The following is an 18,671-nucleotide window of genomic DNA, read 5'->3' on the forward strand; positions in this document are numbered from 1 at the left end:
ATGAATTTTCCACTTGTTTCAATCTATTTTGGTTTTCATTTTATCACCTATTGCTAAAAGTTTCACTGTGTTAAGTTTCAGACAACATGAATGTTAACACAGGTTTTAGGCGGGTATTGGCATGCCAGAGCCGTTATCATGCCGCAAGTGCTGAGCTCCCTTACTCATGGAGTGTGTAAGCAGCTAGTTTAGACAAAATGAATTTCTCTGAAACAAAAAAGACACTTTTGTGATAGCACTTTTGAGTCATTTCGTTTGTAGAAGCTGTTTTAACTAAAAAAGTTTGGACAGTGATTACTAGGATGGGTAAATTTTGTTCGCAGGGCTTATTCATTAAAATTAGTCGACTGAACTACACAAATGCATGCAGTGTATTTTCACATTTAATATTCATTAGTATTTTTTTCTAATTATACAAGATGAATATAAGGTGTTTAGAACATACAAGATGTTTAATTTTCATCAAGATTTCTGGTTCAGGCTGACAAATAGATTTCAAAATAACTGCATTTTGAATCTTCTTTTTTTACGTTAGGGAGGAAGTTATTCTATCAATTTCGAGTAGGGTGATAGGGTTCCAACGTTTTCGCTTAACTATATGCTGTACTGGTTTTAATCTGCTTCAAATTGAGTTCTGATGTTTTATTTTGATCTTCATTTTGCAACGATTGTATGGTAAGTGTCAGTATGCCTAGAACCAGTGTCATTCAAGCAAAGCATGGGCAGTAACAAAATTGTTAGTAAATTCTTTCTCTTTTCTTTATTTGAGATCCCATAAAAACTGCTCAAGGGTCTCTCTCGCTGAAAGCATACAGACTGACTCCTAAACTGATGGAAGTTTGTAAAGAGAAAGATTTTTCTCCTGAAGCGTAAGTGTTTGGGGGCCTTTGAGGTGTATGGTAAAGCATTGACTGTTTTCCTTCTAAGATTTTAGTTTGCCACATTTATTGAATCCTTGGTGCTGGTGGTGTAGTAATGCTTTTGCCATGTGGACGGTAGAAGTCTTTCGCATGGCTGAGTGCCACTTGATTTCTCCCTTTCCATGTTTAAACTGTTCTTTATGGAATGTCTCATCTGTTGTTCTCACTAGGGGTGAATTCAGTTGGAGTGGGAATTAATTAGCTGTTGAATTTGAAGGAAAAAAAATGATCAAATAGGGGGAGGTGGGATGAGTGACCGGCGGCTGTCAGACTGTAAGAGCTCTGTGTCAGGATGATTGTGAGCTGTATGTCGGTCTGTCTGAGCGCCTGTTTCGTGGGGGTGGGGATGGGGAGGAGGTAAACATTTTAAGGTATCAGTAAGGAATGTGGCATTTTGGAAATTTTATGGGTGATAGGTATGCAGTTTTATGATTGGTAAAGCTGTTTTATGATCTTACATGATGGCATTGGAATATTTATATTAAATTTTTAAAAGTTCAGAATTCTTTCATTTTCTGTTAATTATGGGAATTTTGATTTCTTATTAAAGTTAGTGGCTTTGATGTCGGTAGGGCAGACCGTTTTTTGCTAGTTTCCCAATAGCTTCTAAAGAAATTAAGGTGCAAAAGATTTTAAATGCTAACTCATGAACAATTCCTGGGTATGGTAGTTACAACTAAATTAATGAGAAATTGCATTCTTGCTGTCTTCCGAACCATAGGATATCCTGTGAGTGTTCTGCTAGTTGTTAATTTCTTTCATTTGGTAGGCTTTTAAAATGAATTTAAATTTTTAAAATGAATTTTCCAAGAACCGAAGTGTATCTCTGTTCTAGCTATTTACTTTAAATGTTTTAGAAATAGATTATATAGCATAACTTCCCACGACATTTACATTTTAGTATCAGGGAAATATTGAAGATACCTGATTATAAAGGAAGAATAGTTTCTTCTGCCAAGAATCTTGTTTTCTGGGCTTTATAGCTCAAACTTGGATTGTTTTCAGTATTATTCAAGTCATTCGACTTATGCTTGACTCTGTAAAACTAGTTTCTTTCTCTTTTTAAAAGAGTCCTAATGAAACAAAGATCCTGGAGAGGGCCTGTAATTAGGGGAAAATGTATGAAATAGTCAATTTAACACTTACTTCTGACCACCAGACTAAAGTATTTTTAACATGCTTCACAGATTGAAAAAGGGAAATATCACCTTTGAGCACATGTTTGAAGAAGTGCCGATTGTAATTAAAAATTCACATCTGATCAACGTCCTAATGTGGGAGCTTGAGAAGAAGTCAGCTGTAGCAGATAAACATGAATTGCTCAGTCTTGCTAGCAGGTAAGTGGCCCTAATGTAAAGTCCTTTTTTAATCACTTTCTGCAAAAGATTCTTTCACTTAGAATTTAACCCATGGATCAAGAAAAGAATTACCCAAGTACCTTTTGAGGTTCTTTAGACATAAATAATGACATGTAGTATTTGTCCAGCCCTGCTAAGATCCCAGGAAAAAGACCAGACTGACAAAATGGAACAGTATTTGAATACTAATAATTCCTGTTATAAGAACCCTCTGATGCCTTTGCTGTATTATTTTTTGCTTTGATAGGGCAAATGTCCATGGGGGAGGGTTTTTTCGTGGGGGGCTTAGCTTTATTTATTGTATTGTATAGCTTTATAGTATCATGTCCGGATATTTAGTAATGCTCAGGAAAAATACGAAAATGCTTCTTTGTTTTACTGGTGGCACTTGCCTTGTTCAGATGCAGACTCTATTAGTAGTGAATTTCCAACATGGATTTTTAACTGAAATCAGAATTTTCTGAACCTGACACTGGCTTTTGCTGTCTTAGACAGGGCCTACATAACTTACTCCATTGTGACTGCTTTAGCTATCTCGTTGCTGGATATTATTTACTGTGTTGGTAAAGTGACTGAGGTGTTCCAAACAGATCATTTCCTTTATGGAATTAATGTTTCCTTTCCTAGCATTTATTGCTCTTAACAAAAATGTAGGCAGAATCGTCTATATAGCTCCTCTTAAGTGCCCTTTAAGCTTGATCTTAGTGATTGCTTTGTAGTGGGAGAGTGCTAGCAGCAGACCTGTAGAATGAAATAGGTAGTCAGTCTATATGTATTTTTTGGATGACTGAAAAAACAAGGTATATTTTCTTAAGCAGCCAGTTTGGAATAGAGGCTCAGTTGTTTATCAGATTTCTTTAATTGCAGATAGAAGCTTGCACAAAAGAACATATAGACTTTGTACTTCTTTGTTATAAGACAAGTAGGGTAAACCCAGGAAGACCAGAGAGCCCAGTATTGTTCTCCCTGCTCTGGGATGGGTAGAACCGTGCTTGAAGTGCCCCTTTGTATTGCTTGAATCCATCATAGGGCCACTGGAAAGTCTGTACAGAGGAAGGAGATGGAGGCTGCATGGTAAGCAGAGTGCTAAGTGCTACAGCCAGCTTGCAAGGCTAATTTGGCACTGAAGAGTGTACTCTTGACTGCAAACATATATTCATAATAGTCCTTTAATTTGTCTCTTAGAAGGTCATACTTTCCTTTATTGCTTTTACAAACACTCAGCACACCTGTATTTAAAGCATTGCACTAAGAACATTCTTTAGCACGCAAGGTTACAATTTGATATATTAAGTATATATAGTTATACAATAATTTTAAATTTACTCCCTGAAAGCATTTGCTTATATAATTTATGCCTTAGCTTTTCCCAAGCTTATTGAGCATACAAAACAAGTGTAGCCCCTTTGTGCTTTCAGTTACCAGTGAGCTGGTCTGTAGTGTCTGTTTGTCCAAAACATCATTTATAATAACCACGAAGATGTTCCCAGTTTGTGATAGCAATTAAGATGTAGACAAATATTTTATTACAGCTTTTATATTCTTCTGTATTTTCTGTGAAATAGAAAGAGGGGCCCTTTCCTTTTCATGTGAAATTTTTTTTTTTAAAGAGTTTATTTATTTATTTGACAGAGATCACAAGTAGGCAGAGAGGCAGGCAGAGAGAGAGGAAGGGAAGCAGGCTCCCCGCTGAGCAGAGAGCCCGATGCGGGACTCGATCCCAGGACTCTGGGATCATGACCTGAGCTGAAGGCAGGGGCTTAACCCACTGAGCCACCCAGGTGCCCTTCATGTGAAATTTAAAAGGTAAATTTGTGTTCTTGCTGGAAGGAAAAAAATGCAGCAGCCCTGAAGCATTACCCATACTGAAGGGCTGTTACATTCATCCAGACTGATAGTCCTCGTCTAAAAGATGGAAATATCACCTTTGTACATCTCAAATTTTAATTAATTTTTAAGATTTATTTATTTTTAGCGAGTGAGCAAGCATGCAAGTGGGGGAAGGGGCTAAGGAAGAAAGGGAGGGAGAGAACCTCAGGCAGACTCCCCACTGAGTGTGGAGCCTGATGCGGGGCTCCATCTCACTGACGGGGGAATCATGACTCAAGCCGAAGGCAGACGCTTAACCCACTGAGCCACCCAGGCGCGCTTCAGATTTTAAATTCTTAAATCAATAGCATGATGGTAGTCAGGCGTCGCCATAAAATTTTTTCTAAGCAACCACATCAGAAATCATGCCCAAGAAGCTCCTCAAGTTTTGCTTGGTCTTACTTCTCAAAACCTGTATGTGGATACCACTTTTTTGGTTTACCTGATATATTTGTTCTAGGCTGAAATACTACATTTCCATTCATCTAAAAATTTTTTTTAATTTTTAGTTTTAATTTTATGGAATGGAAGTTCTAAGCGATGGCTGTATTATAATAGCCTTTACTAATTTTTTAAAGTGTTTTATCCAAGCCTTCAGCTTTTCACACATGAAGAAACAATTCTGTTTTTATTTCCTCTTTAAACAAGTAAACTGAGGGTGGGCATTCTACATTAAGGATAAATTGATACTGTAGCCAGAGCAGACTTCTCACTGCATGTCCTGGTTCACATCTGTTTAAGTGAGCTGCTTTTCAGTTCTTTGTTTCCTTGACAATAAAAGAAAAGGCTGTGTTATTGAGACTCCTAACAGTAACTCCCTGGTTCAGTATTCTGGCTGAATTGGCACTGAAAAGATCCCCATAAAGTTGGTCCATTTATGAATCTTATCTCTGAAATAGGTATTATTTTAATTCCTTTTGCCCTTCAAGATCTGTTGTACAAATTTTTGGGTATTCCTTATTGGGTATATATATATATATATATATATATATTTTTTTTTTTTTTTTTAAAGATTTATTTATTTATTTATTTGACAGAGAAATCACAAGTAGGCAGAAGTAGGCAGAGAGAGAGGGAGCTGAGCAGAGAGCCTGGATGTGGGGCTCGATCCCAGGACACTGAGATCATGACCTGAGCTGAAGGCAGAGGCTTAACCCACTGAGCCACCCAGGTGCCCCCTTATTGGGTATATTTTTGAAGAATATTGTAGTAATAAAAACGTTACGAAATGTTTAAAGGCCACATATCTTGTGCTTGTATTCTTTCACTAATTACATATATTTAACAATATATAACGATAGTACTGTATATTAAGGACATTTTTGGTGTGGATCGACAGGGTCTGTTCTAGTAGACCTTTCTCATTGCTGTCAGTGTAGTCAGTCTCTAGGAGTTAAGGTGTGGGAGCAAATAGTAGATCGCTCTCTCTTTGTGTATGGAGTAACTAACTCTCCTTTGTGATTTTTCTCCAATGTCACTACCTTCCCCCCTCCCCCACCCAATCGGGCATTTATAGGGTTTGTGGTGATCTTTCTCTTCTCTGAATTCCTTCTGCACTTAAGCATATAAATGACTTATTTAACAAGTAATTGCATAGTAATGATATCATTTCTTGCTAGCTCTCTGGGCCTCAGTTCTTCCATTGGTAGAAATGAAAGGGTTGGTGCCCCTCCTTAAGACTGTCCCTTTCCGGGGCGCCTGGGTGGCTCAGTGGGTTAAGCCGCTGCCTTTGGCTCGGGTCATGATCTCGGGGTCCTGGGATCGAGTCCCGCATCGGGCTCTCTGCTCAGCAGGGAGCCTGCTTCCCTCTCTCTCTGCCTGCCTCTCTGTCTACTTGTGCTCTCTCTGTCCAATAAATAAATAAAATATTAAAAAAAAAAAAAAAGACTGTCCCTTTCCTGTTCATCATGCCATCTTAGGATACAGCTGGCTTCTTCTACACTCTCTTTCCTAAGATACCTTCAGTTGCTCTCCATACTGGTTCTTTTCTTTTAGGTTTTTGGACTTGTTTTTCCCATTAAAAAAAATTGAAAACATTTTCAATTTCAACTCCTCAGGAAGGTTGAAAGAGAACAGTCTGATGAACACACATAAACCTTTTGCCTAGATGTACCAGTGGTCTGTCTCGCCATGTTTGTACCTGCTCTTTATCTGTGCACATAAGTGCGTAACTTTTTTTTTTTTCTGAAGCATTTGAAAGTAAATTCCTGACATGACTTTTAACCCCTAAATATTGAATACACATCTCTCAAGAATAAGGATGTTTAAATGTAAGTCTCCCTCATCTTAAAAAACAAAGTTACCAAAAAAGGCACTTTTTGACCTCATGCCATTATTATCCATTTCCTCTCACCTTTTTCGTTCATATTCACTTTTTTTTTTTTTTTTTTTTTTTAAAGATTCATTTATTTATTTGAGAGAGAGAGTGCATGCGAGTGAGTGTGGGGTGGGGTTATGGAGCAGAGGAAGGAGGAGAGAGAGTCTTAAGCAGACTCCACTGAAGGCAGAGCGTGATGCAGGGCCCAGTCAGTCTCACAACCCCGAGATCCATGACCTGAGCAGAAATCAAGAGTTGGGTGGCTAACCGACTGAGCCATGTAGGCCCCCTGCATTCATCTGTTTTTATAGTCTGGCTTCCTAGTGTTCCATCTACTCTGTGTTGTTAGAGAGCTCTCACTGAAGTCACAAAGGATGACTTTATCACTGTGTTACTGGGTAACATTTGTTATGTTAATGACTTTTTCTGAAATACCTTGTTTTGGAGTCTGTGCAACTGCAACTCTGTTAGGTTCCTCTTTGCTCTTTGCTCATCCCTGAAGATCAGTGTTCCTCAGTGTCTGTCTTCTCATGTGTACATTTCTGGGGTGATTTCATCTTATTTCTGTGTCTTTTGGTACCTTAGGGCAAGGGCCTCCTTATTTCTATTCCTGATTACTTTCACAGTCTCCTCACTTCCTGCTTTTAACCTTTTCCTCTTTCGTTATAGTGATCTTGCTAAATGCAAATTGTATGATCATATTACTCCTTTGCTTAACTTTTTGGCTGGTTCCCCATTGGCCTTAGAATAGAATCCAAACTTCTAGTCCTGGCTTCCAGGATTCTCTGTGCTATGACTGTTGTCTGCCTCTTAGATTCACCGTTCTCTTTTTTCCCAGTCCTGCCCTTCTGTGCAGTTCTTCAAAGGCATTATGCTTTTCATGCCAAAGTGTCCAAACACGCTGCTTTCACCCAGTGTCTGGCAGTGTCCCTCCTACCTTCCTTGACTCTAGCTTCTCTTCAGAAACTCTAAATTCAGCAGTCAGATGATCTGGAAACGCTCATCTGGCTCTGCCAGATTGTATTTCATGCTTCCATTCTATTAGAGCCATGACACCATTGTGTGGTATTGATCTGTGTGCATTCCTGTCTTCTCACTAGGACGGGTGGAGTGCAGCAGTGTCTCACATAGTTTAATCCTTAGTGTCAGGCGCAGTGACTAGCACAGTACGTGTGTACTCGATCGAGTGTGTTGAAAGAGTGCATTTGGACCACAGAGTATTGTTAAATGTTAATGTAGAAGGTGTTGAGAACAGTGTCACTATATAATCAGTGGATCTGGACATTTGACTAGCGACTTGGTAGAAAGAATCATTTTATTTGCTTACCTTTACCATTGGCCCAGACACTTAATTAGAGGTGAGTTAAAATCAAGCTGTTAAGAAATTAGAAGAAAACGGAAACAATACTTAATCTTGTTTCCAAAGAAAAAGAAATATTTCAAAGTTAAAAAATGATTCACAAAATTAAAATGGAATAAGAAAAATATGAAAACTGAATTTGAAAAAAAAAATACACACTTTTTAAAAAAAGTGAAACATTTGAAGAAAGATTAAGTCATTAGGCCAAGTCACTGGGCCAAGGTTATAAAGATAGTGCCAGACCTGAGGTTAGGGGGTACATTTATTTACACACACACAGACACACAGACACACACCCCATTTCTGTATTTTTCTGCTATTTAAGAAAGAGCCAAAACTTGCTAATTTTAACCAGGTTCCAGATACTGCCCGTTTAGGATCATACTGTAACTGGATTTACTTTCATTATTCCCAACGTTCCCAGTCTGTTCCTTCCTCAGCCTGTCCCTTCTCTGTAAATGCCATAACCAACATTTGGCATGCTCAAGCCAGGAAACTGGGAGTCAGCCTTGATTTCTCTCTCCTTTCTGCCTGTTTTTCTCATGCTTTCCCATGCTTACTGCCACCATCCTCATCCAAGCCACCACTGTTCTCTCTGTAATACCACAGTAGATTCTGTGTGCTTGTGAATGTGTGTGTGTATGTAGTTTTTAAAGTAGAGCTAAAATTTACATAACATAAAGTCTACCATCTTAACCATTATTTCACATTCCCACCACAGTATCTGGGTGTTCGGTTTCTCCACATCCTTGCCAGCACTCACAATAGACTCTTAACTAATCCCTGGTTTCTATTCTCCAGTCTGTTCTGTGCGTAGCAGCCAGAGTGGTCATTTTTAAAATTTAAGACAAAATATATCACAAACACATACAACTCAAAGACACCATTTATGTTGGAGTTGAGGGATCTCATTCACACTGTTATTGGGGTGTTTTGTGGTGCAGCTAATGGCTTCCCATCTGTGTTTGTCTGACTTCTGTAACCCATCACTGTGCTCCAGCCATACCAGACGTTTTCTTTTTATCTGCCTGGTTCTTGCCCATCTCAGGCATTCAGCGCTGATGCTGTCTTCTGCCTAGAATACTTTTTTGCTTGGCTGATTCCTTCTAATTATTTGCATTCAGCCTGTCCTCTCCATAAGGGAAAGAGATAGGGCAGCCGTACTACCTAAAGTGTTTCTACCTTTTTTCTCCTCCCCACTCCCAATCATTTGTTTTTGTTTTTGTTTTTTTAAGATTTTATTTACTTATTTGACACAGAGAGAGAGATCACAAGTAGGCAGAGAGGCAGGCAGAGAGAGAGAGGGAGAAGCAGGCTCCCTGCTGAGCAGAGAGCCCGATGTGGGGCTCGATCCTAGGACCCTGAAATCATGACCTAAGCCGAAGGCAGGGACTTAATCCACTGAGCCACCCAGGCGCCCCACTCCCAATCATTTGTAAGCTCAGTGAAGATAGAGGCTATGAATGTCTCATTCATTATTGTTTCTCTGTTTGCTAATCACTAAAGTCATAACATAAGAGGTGCTTAATACTTAACTTGAAATGAATGAGTGAATACTGTTTACTAGTTTTTTTTAGAGTACATATTTGTAGTAGCAGGTTTGACCATGGTAGGAGATTGTTGCAGGCAGAAATCAATGAATATGGTGGTCATTGCACTACCTGTGAACATCCCTTTATAAAATGATTTTGGTAAATGAGTTGCAAGAGAAATTTCTGGAGAGGAAAAGAAGTGTGAATGACTATACTGTAGATTCTAGGAAGGGCAAGAGGAAAGGAGATTTTTTTCTTTTCTTTTCTTTTCTTTTTTTTTTATTTGACTTTGCAGAAAAAATGCTATTATTGTTCTTTTAGAAACTGCTGGATAGAGGAATCAGGTACCAGAAGTCTTAGTGTCTTTGCATGGTTCCTCCTTTCCATGGCTCCTGATTTAAATACTCTGGAGCACAGCTGGGGAGGGGATGGTGCTAAGGAAAAGGGTGCAGGAGTACCGAGCTTAGGTTAAACTTCGTTGTTGAGAAAATATACATTACAGAAAACCTGCTAGATATGTTTAACAGTTTCTACTCTGATACATGTGTGCTCTGATAATAAGAAGTTCAGCTATTTTGGATACTCTGGTGGCTACAGGTGTGGGTTCAGAATGAAAAGTTTGATAAAAGGCTGACTCACATTCTTTCCTGTCCCCTTGCATTCATGTGGATGTGTGCTCTCATTCTTATAGCAAATGGCAAATCAGTTTAATATCTCAGAAGTGTTTAGAGCAGTGGCAGACCTATAGCTTTAAAGTATGACATGTCAGTATATTTACTTTACATTTCAGCAACCATTTGGGGAAGAATCTACAGTTGCTGATGGACAGAGTGGATGAAATGAGCCAAGATATAGTTAAATATAACACATACATGAGGAACACGAGTAAACAGCAGCAGCAGAAACATCAGGTTGGTGTTACCAGAAAATTTGTCAGAGAATTCACTTCTAAGTATGGTGCTTCAAGAGTTTTCTTCAAAATGATCAAAGTCCTGTTTGATAAAGCATTGACTGTTAACTAGGAACTCTGTCATATTTAATTTATTACCACATATTCTTTCTAAGTTGTACTTAAAAATACCTTTTTTAAAGAGAGCCAGTATATTAAGTTCAGATTGCGATGGCAGTGTTATGCAAATAAGAGACACACTTATTGAGAAAATCAGGGGCAAAAGAGATTCTGGAGTGTCACAGCTCATTTCTTTACTAACTATAATTGGCTTGGTAGTGGCTCATTGCAGCGTAGTTAGCAATCTTCAGTTCATTTGAAAAACTGAGCAATTGTGATTAAGAGCAAGCAATTTTGATAGGAAATAATAGACCAACTGCTGTGAAATAGATAGTATAATACAGATAAAAACCCTAGAACTACCTGAATATTCTCATAGGCACATATATACGGCTGTGGCCGTTTAACCTTTTCTTTATTCATGTTTCTTGAAGGCCACATGATTTTCACAGTTCCTGGAATATTGTTTTTGGACTGTATTGCTCTAAAGTGTTCTTACAGCACTTGATTCATAGATAGGTTGATTCCAGAATGTTTATCTGTGAAAGCATTTGTCTATGACTACTGTGTGTTCATGAAAATGTACTTTAAAGTAGGTGTTGTTAACTCTACAGTTCTCAGTGTAACTACAATTTAAGCGGCTCTGAGACTATTATATCTAAAATTTGTTAAAATATCAATGTTCATCTATAGTGAAATTTAGAATACTTCGTTTTTACCATACTTAGGATTTAAAAAACACATATAGTTCTATAAAGTATATACTTTTTAACTGAAAAGAGCATGGGTGGTAAAGATGGCAATAGTGAAAAACTTATAAAGGGTGGTGGGGGAAAGGACAGAAGGACCTTGCTTGATTCCATTTTCCTGCTGGTTCTTCCCATAGGGAAAGGATGCAGCCTGGAGTAGCAAATTGAAAATCTGTCACCTGTGAGACATTTGTTTCTGGAAACTAGTGATACATGTCTTAAAATTTTGCATTTGATGTTTATGTGTACCAACACCATTTATAACCCTTTTTAGATATGTCCAGCTTCTACCCTCAAACCCTATAATGTGTATAGACATCTTTGCAAAAAGCAAGGTAATCTCCTCCTTTAGGAATCCAAGGACTTAAATTTTTTACAGCCTACTTTAGCGTCTCATTACCTGACCTTTTAAGGCTCTGTGTGTGGTATTTTCCCTCTGCCGTTGTAAGCGACCCATAAGTGTTACCTCTTGATTGTAATTTGCTCAGTAAGTTTGTAGTTGATCCGAACCTATGGATATATCTCCTGAGAATCCTAGGAAGCCACAGTTTGACAGTTTTTGAAGCATTATCTAAGCTAATATTCATTCTTAGCTATAGAGCCAATAGCACTGCTGATTAGAAGCTTTACTACTATAATAGTGATAGTGATGATGATGATGATGTTACAGTATCAACATCAGCAGCATTATTGTCGTTTTGGTCAGTAGGGGTAAAGTTGAAAAAATTAACCAGTGTGGTGGTTAATTACTTCGTTACTGCAGTTAAGGTGAGTCATACTTGTAATGTTGTCATCTACCCTGTTGTCATAAATGGTAAAATCACTCTCCTTCACTCACTAATCAGGAGCTTCTTTGCCCTTTAAGCCCTCGGTTTCCCGCATAACCAGTTTGCTTTTTCCCTATCATTATAGACTCTTAGAGCTCAGAGTGACACTGGAGTTTCCAACAAAGAAATGGTCTTTGTTGCCGTATTTATTAACTTCTCAGAAGGAGGAGTTACGTGGGTTACCATTTATAAAATTGTTGGAATTCAGGGCAGTGGGGTTTTGCTGGTTGCATAATTGACGGAGGTCTTGTTTTTTCTCCTCAGGTAGGGAAAAATAACCACATCATTTCTTCTCTGAATTTTAGTATCAGCAGCGTCGCCAGCAGGAGAACATGCAGCGCCAGAGTCGAGGGGAACCCCCGCTGCCTGAGGAGGATCTGTCCAAACTTTTCAAACCCCCTCAGCCGCCTGCCAGGATGGATTCTCTGCTCATTGCAGGTATTGTTGGCCGGTGCGAGTGCGGCTCGTTTCCTCTGTTCCTTAGGAAGCCGAAGACCAGGAGAGATTTATAAATAGAAAAATACATCAGAAAAGCTAGTGTATTTAAGATGGTTGAATGATGAATTTGAATCTAGCACCTATAATTTTGAAATTTAAGAATTTGTCAGTCTTTGTTATTTCTAAAGTCCTTTCAGTGCTTCTTCACTCTGTGTTTATCTAAACATTTTTGAGATGGCATCATAAACTTCCTAAAGTGGGAAGGTTTTATTCGAGTCGTCTTTTGGAGAAGCCCGGGAGAAATGTTTACGTGCCATACTGCAGAAGATCATTCAGCTCACACTGCTCACTTCTCATGTTCCAGCCCAGCACGGAGCCCACGTCTTCATGTGGGTGTTGGAGTTGAATTGGGTTTTCTGACTGGAGGAAAAGGATTTCCCTTACTTTGACTTATATTGTAGCAGTAGGGGTGCAGTTCTGGATATACTTTGTCTGGGAGTATCTGCCATTTAACACTGCCTTTCAGTGGTGGAGTCATGTTTCCTATGCTAGGACTTGATTTTGCTCTTATTTAGCTGTGATAACCTTATTTCTGTATAAATGTTAAATACTGTTTGATTAAATCAGCTGGTTGCCTGTGAGAGATTTTTTAGAATGAAAATCCCACTCAAACAGAAGCTAATATTCCATCATTTCTCAATTCCATTTACACATTTTCAGTGTGTGTGTGTGTGTGTGTGGGCGGGGAGGGGGGTCAGATTCCAAATTCTTAACACAAATTCTAGAACACATATCAATTACATTTGGGTAACCGAGACACATTCCTTACTTAAGGTCCAAGTCAAGCAGAATTGTATTATATATACAAAATACCTTGCATAAATGTTGCATCAGATTAGATCATTAGTTTTAAGACTTAAAAAGCAGTGATGAATGCCATTCTTCATGGGGACTCTCTGCCTTTGCTCTGTCTTGGGTCAGAAAAGGAACCTTTAATATCTCCAGAGCACAGCCTAAAAACTACTGGACTGTGCACATCAGGGTCAAGTGGGTCATTTTGTTTGCAGTTCTGTGATTTGGTATCTCCTTTGTACCTGGCTGAAGAGAGCCGGCGCTGCTTCTCACTTAGTATGGCGTGCGTCCGAACTCCACGGCCAGTACCTTTTGATTGATAGCTAATACGTAATTAACTGCTGTCGTTTTTCTTCTGTCTCCATGTACTCAAGAGCGGAAGATAGCTTATTTTCCAGAGAATTTGCATTCTTTATTATAAGGGCATGGATAACGGAATTGACTCCTATAAACTCTTGATTCAAAACAAAAGAAAATAAAATTCTGGTGAATGTGTATTATGCTGATTTTCTTGCTTGCCTAGTGTTCTAGGTCATTTTATAATTTGTGGAACATTGTGACTCTCTTTCTCACTTTCCCAAATGCACAGGCCAGATTAACACTTACTGCCAGAACATCAAGGAGTTCACTGCCCAAAACTTAGGCAAACTCTTCATGGCCCAGGCTCTTCAGGAATACAACAACTGAGAAAAGGAAGTTTCCAGAAAAGGAGTTAACATGGACTTTTGAGATCACGTTGGGGCAATTCTTGGAAGAAATTACACTGGCCAATTGGAAAGTCTTTCTAGCTAATAATGAAATAAAAATAAAACAACCTTGACTGCTTGCTCATTTGATTTTACACATATTGTGTCTAGCTTTTTATTTTTGTTTTGCTTATACTGTTTACCTACAAAAGATTAAACAGATTTGACCAGAAGCTACATCAACGTCAGACCTCCAGGCTCCATCACCTTTGCTGCTCCCTGTGAGGCGCCGCGTTTTTCAGCATACAGTCCTGCTTGTCCTAACCCCGGACCGAGTGGCCCTGGCACCTACAGGGAATTCTTCACTTCATTGCTCCCAGATTAGTGCCCGTGGAAGCCCAAGTTTCATGCGCTTGCCCAGGCAACCCTCATCCCAGACCTGGAATCGTGTAAAGTGCTCCTTGTCGGTCTGCCTTTTCGTTTCCACAGGTGATGGTCAGCCAGTCCCCAAGCTCATAGGTCATTAATCAGGCACTAGAATTTTTTTTTAAAAAAATTTCATCAAAAAAGCTGTATTTTATTTGAAAATGAAATTCTTTGTGTGTGTGTGTGTGTGTGTGTGTCTTTTAATTTAGAACTTCTAGTTTATCTTTTCCATACAGTGAAATACAGTTCTGACATCAAGTTCTGTAACTAGGGAAAGAACAGTTTAAGAACAGTACTACACTGAAGGGAGAAAAACCTTTTTTTTTTTTTTTTAAAGATTTTATTTATTTATTTGTCAGAGAGAGAGAGAGAGAGAGAGCACGAGAGTGAGCACAAGCAGATAGAGTGGCAGGCAGAGGCAGAGGGAGAAGCAGGCTCCCTGCTGAGCAAGGAGCCCGATGTGGGACTCGATCCCAGGACGCTGGGATCATGACCTGAGCCGAAGGCAGCGGCTTAACCCACTGAGCCACCCAGGCGCCCCGGGAGAAAAACCTTTTTAATTTTTCATATTTGAAAGGCAGTCAAGGGGCCCCTGGGTGGCTCAGTTGTTTAAGCATCTGCCTTTGGCTCAAGTCTTAATCCCAGGGTTCTGGGACCCAGCCCTGTGTATGTCTGCTCAGTGCAGAATCTGCTTCTTCCCCCCTTGTGTTCTCTCTCTTGGTTTCTGCCTCAAATAAATAAAATCTTTAAAAAGTTAATCAAAAATCCTGCTATTTGTGACACTAAAAGCAGTGAGATCTGTAGCTGTGGATTATGCCTGTGAGACTTTTATTTTGTGATTTTTACCTTAAAGACATGGCCCATAGGAAGATCAGAAGGAATGGATAAGGGGTGAGGGGAGTTGAGAAATTCCCCCCTCCCCCCATACACACCTTGTTTTGGAAGTAGTACAGGGGCTCCGGGATCAGGCATCTGGATTGAAACCTGACTCTTTTCCCTCTAGGGTATCCTTAAACTAGTTGCTTAACCTCCCTGTGCTTCACTTCCTTCATCCAAATGAGATGAGAAAAGGGGACAAGTGTATTATCCTGTAGGGTGGGTATGAGTGTTGCAGTTTATTGAAGATTGGGATAAAGCACTAGAACAGTGGTTGATATGTAAGAGATGCCCAGTACGTACTACAGTGAGAGCTACACTCTTGAGTTCTTATTCAGGATATTGGGTTGTTAGCAGGGTTTGCTTTTAAAAAAAGCTGTGGCCTTTGACCATTCTAGAATTCAGGTACTCGCTCACATGAATTAATTTTTCTAGTATAAATTCCTAGAAATAGACTTAGTAGTCAAAGAGTATATAAAATTCTAAGGCTTTTTACCATTATTGCTAAATTGCCTTCAAGAAGGTTACACTGATTTGCACTCCCACCCATCATGCTTCCTTATTTGAGTCAACACAAATTTGAGTGTGACTGTTACATAGATGAGATGTATTGATAAACAGAACCGGTCTTGGTCTCTGTCCTTGTGGATTGTATACTCTGTTGGTTTATTTCCTTGCATTCTAATTGCCTAGATTTGGAATTCTGTTGTGAGTTAAACAAAACACTATTGAAGTATCAAAGAGCAAAATAGAAGGGAAATCAGTTCAGACATAATTGCTATTTCCTCATGGTGTGTAAGATGAATATAACAGGATTCAATTATATTTTTTAAAGTTGTGGTTACTTATTCCATATGACTGTTGAGGTACCCGTAATTCGGAGTAAGATGCGAGTGCACACTTAATGGAAGATTTCAGGAGTTTTTGGTTAGGAATTACTGTAGTGGGAAAAACTGTTTAGGGAAACATGTCAATGGAAATTAAATGCACAGTATGTAGTGTTAGGGAATAGCTTCTGTTCGGCATTTGATTTGAGTGCTATATTCTGACATTTTTCAGGAACAAATACGTATGGTTCATCTTCTATAAATATTTGCAGTTTCTTCAAGTTGAAATGAGAAAAGCTCATAAACTGAGTACTGGGTCTAATAAATCATTCACTTATCCAAGAACAAAAACACAGAAAAAGCTAGCATGTTAATCTAATGGAAAATTAAATGTGAAAAACCAGAACAGTAAAACATACTTGAAATTGACCCCGTAATCATTGGTAATGCTTTATAAGGTTCTGGAAGACATAGCATTATTCTTAATTGAAAATACCCGAGAGAATCTATAGGCTGCTCCAGATAACCTGATTTTTAAATACTGAGGTAAACTAAAAGAACTTTTTTCTCCATTTTTAGAAGCTTGGAAATTGAGATGTGGTTGTCTAATATTAACTTACTTACTTTGAAATTTCTAATTTTAGTGTCTTCTAAAATGTTGCTACATTGTTCACACTGTATTTTTGTAACAGTCTTTGAAAAACCCAAGTGAATCCTTCACTTCGAAACCTTGTAGGCATTGATCTCTGGTGTGTTATGAAAGAATTATTTGAGTTTTAAACTCCCTTTTTACAGTAAACATTTCTCATTCATGTTAAGTATATGACATTTATTAATTTTTCCCTTAATCTTCTCATTGGCAACTTTTTCTATGATAGTCTGGTCATAGAAATGGGCCAAGGGTATTTAAAGAGGTAATACTAAACTCTAATACTAAAGTCAAAGGCCTTTGGGTTCTCTTTTAGCAAATGATTCAAGCGCCCATCTGCAGAGAGCCTGATCAAGTCCCCTGTGCCTTGGACAGTGCTTTGGTCTATCCTAACAGAGGATTCCTTCTGTTGTGACAGCAGTTAGTAGATAAATAATGAGGGGAAGGATGAAGATCCTGAGTTGCTTAAGTGTTTACAAAGATGAGAGAAAAGCAGTGGGTGGTTTCTGCATTGCATAGCCAAGACTGCAGTGGAGGACTTAGAGCTGGCTTACCTTGTGGTGACTCCCAAATTAGAGTCTGAACCTCTTTGCATGGTTTGGAACCAGGGACTGATCTGGCGCCAGGTTACTTGAGACAGGGAGGGAGGGGCTGGGGAGCCAGAGCTACTGGGAATTTATTGTTTGCTGGAGCAAACAGCTGTGGCCTAATACCCATTGCCTTGAGCTTTCTTTTTATGTAGAAAAAAGACTCTAATGTACCTTAAGCCTGGTTGGCCCTAGAGTAGAGCCCACACTGGCTATACTGAAGCCTCAATAGCGATTTTAGGGATAAAATCCATAGATGCAGAAATGGTTTTCAGGAGCCACCATCCCCAGCTTGGGGAGTTTGGGCCAATCCATAGGGCTTTGGTCTGTCCCAGACAATTCTTTGATTACCTGTATTGTTCTCAGAGGCTGCTAGGCCCTTATATCAGTCATCAGGTGATCAGTTTATTAGAGTCAGTTTGATTCCATAGGATTGATGTTGACATCAGTTGCATTTTCTTACAACTGTGAGTTAGGCAACCCATTTTCAGTTCTTTAATTGAAAAAATTGGATGTCGCCTCAGAGTCGTATTAACTCAAGTATTCCCTGGAGCCTTCATGAGGACAGGGGACAGGGGACTGACTGAATCCATGCTGTGGTAGGACTTGCTGGAAGCCTTTTTCAATAGGTTGCAGATACATCTTTAGTCTTTCTATATGTATCTTCCCTTCAGAAAAAAAAAAACAAAACTATAAAAAAAATCCTAACCCACTGTTGTTATACTTCAAAGAAAGGTAAAAATGACTTTCTCTTCTTTTAATCCCCAATTTACTGTTTTTGCATTTGTACGAAAGTGAAGGACTCTACCACTTCTTCATCAGACCTGTAACAGTACAGGGCGGCCCATTTCTCCTTATTTAAAGTTTATTTGATTGCAGTAGGAAAATACCGCTTCTGGCATTTGTGTCAACCTCAGGACATAAACTGAGGTGTCACTTCTGTTTCCTTCAGTAATATTCTTTTTCATTGACCTTTCTCCAGGGCACAGCCATTTCTGGCATCTTTCATCTTCCTTTGTGGACATGGAGGCAAAGGATTTGTTTAACTTTTCAGTAGTGTTTACCGCTTCTGACGGTAAATGGTCCTTGCCTTTTCTTCTTGGACCATAATCTCTCTTGCCAGTGTTTTACTTTGTGTGTATTGGAAACAGCTTTTATTTTGTTGGATCCCCCGAGTAATCTTTCTCCACCTTTGTTTATCTTGTCATTTGGCTTTCACTAGCTTAACTCATTCCTAGATTCAATCTGCCTGTGATTTTTTTTAGTTTTGATTGTTGCCCTTCTCCAGTTTGAGGTTTTTTAAATTGCATTTTATTTTTTTAAATAGTCACAAAGATTTGAATTTTTCCTTGATCTGATCATGCATCTCTGAATGTCATAATTCTCCAA

The 18,671-nt window shown here is 38.9% G+C and overlaps 1 protein-coding gene across 1 annotated transcript in view; it reads left to right on the plus strand.

Annotated features, from left to right (window-relative positions):
- The window catches only part of LOC111146644 (eukaryotic translation initiation factor 3 subunit H), a 103,297-nt gene extending 89,246 nt beyond the window's left edge, over positions 1 to 14,051 (plus strand). Inside the window, exons 4-8 of the mRNA XM_022502279.1 lie at positions 770 to 869; positions 2,108 to 2,257; positions 10,147 to 10,267; positions 12,247 to 12,379; positions 13,821 to 14,051. Of these exons, the coding sequence (XP_022357987.1) occupies positions 770 to 869; positions 2,108 to 2,257; positions 10,147 to 10,267; positions 12,247 to 12,379; positions 13,821 to 13,918 (602 nt within the window). The 3' untranslated portion in view covers positions 13,919 to 14,051. The remainder of the gene's footprint in view (positions 1 to 769; positions 870 to 2,107; positions 2,258 to 10,146; positions 10,268 to 12,246; positions 12,380 to 13,820) is intronic.
- The last annotated feature ends 4,620 nt before the right edge of the window (positions 14,052 to 18,671 follow it).

This window comes from Enhydra lutris, unplaced genomic scaffold, assembly GCF_002288905.1.
Source record: "Enhydra lutris kenyoni isolate GAN:26980312 unplaced genomic scaffold, ASM228890v2 scaffoldscaffold14, whole genome shotgun sequence".
NCBI lineage: Eukaryota > Metazoa > Chordata > Mammalia > Carnivora > Mustelidae > Enhydra > Enhydra lutris.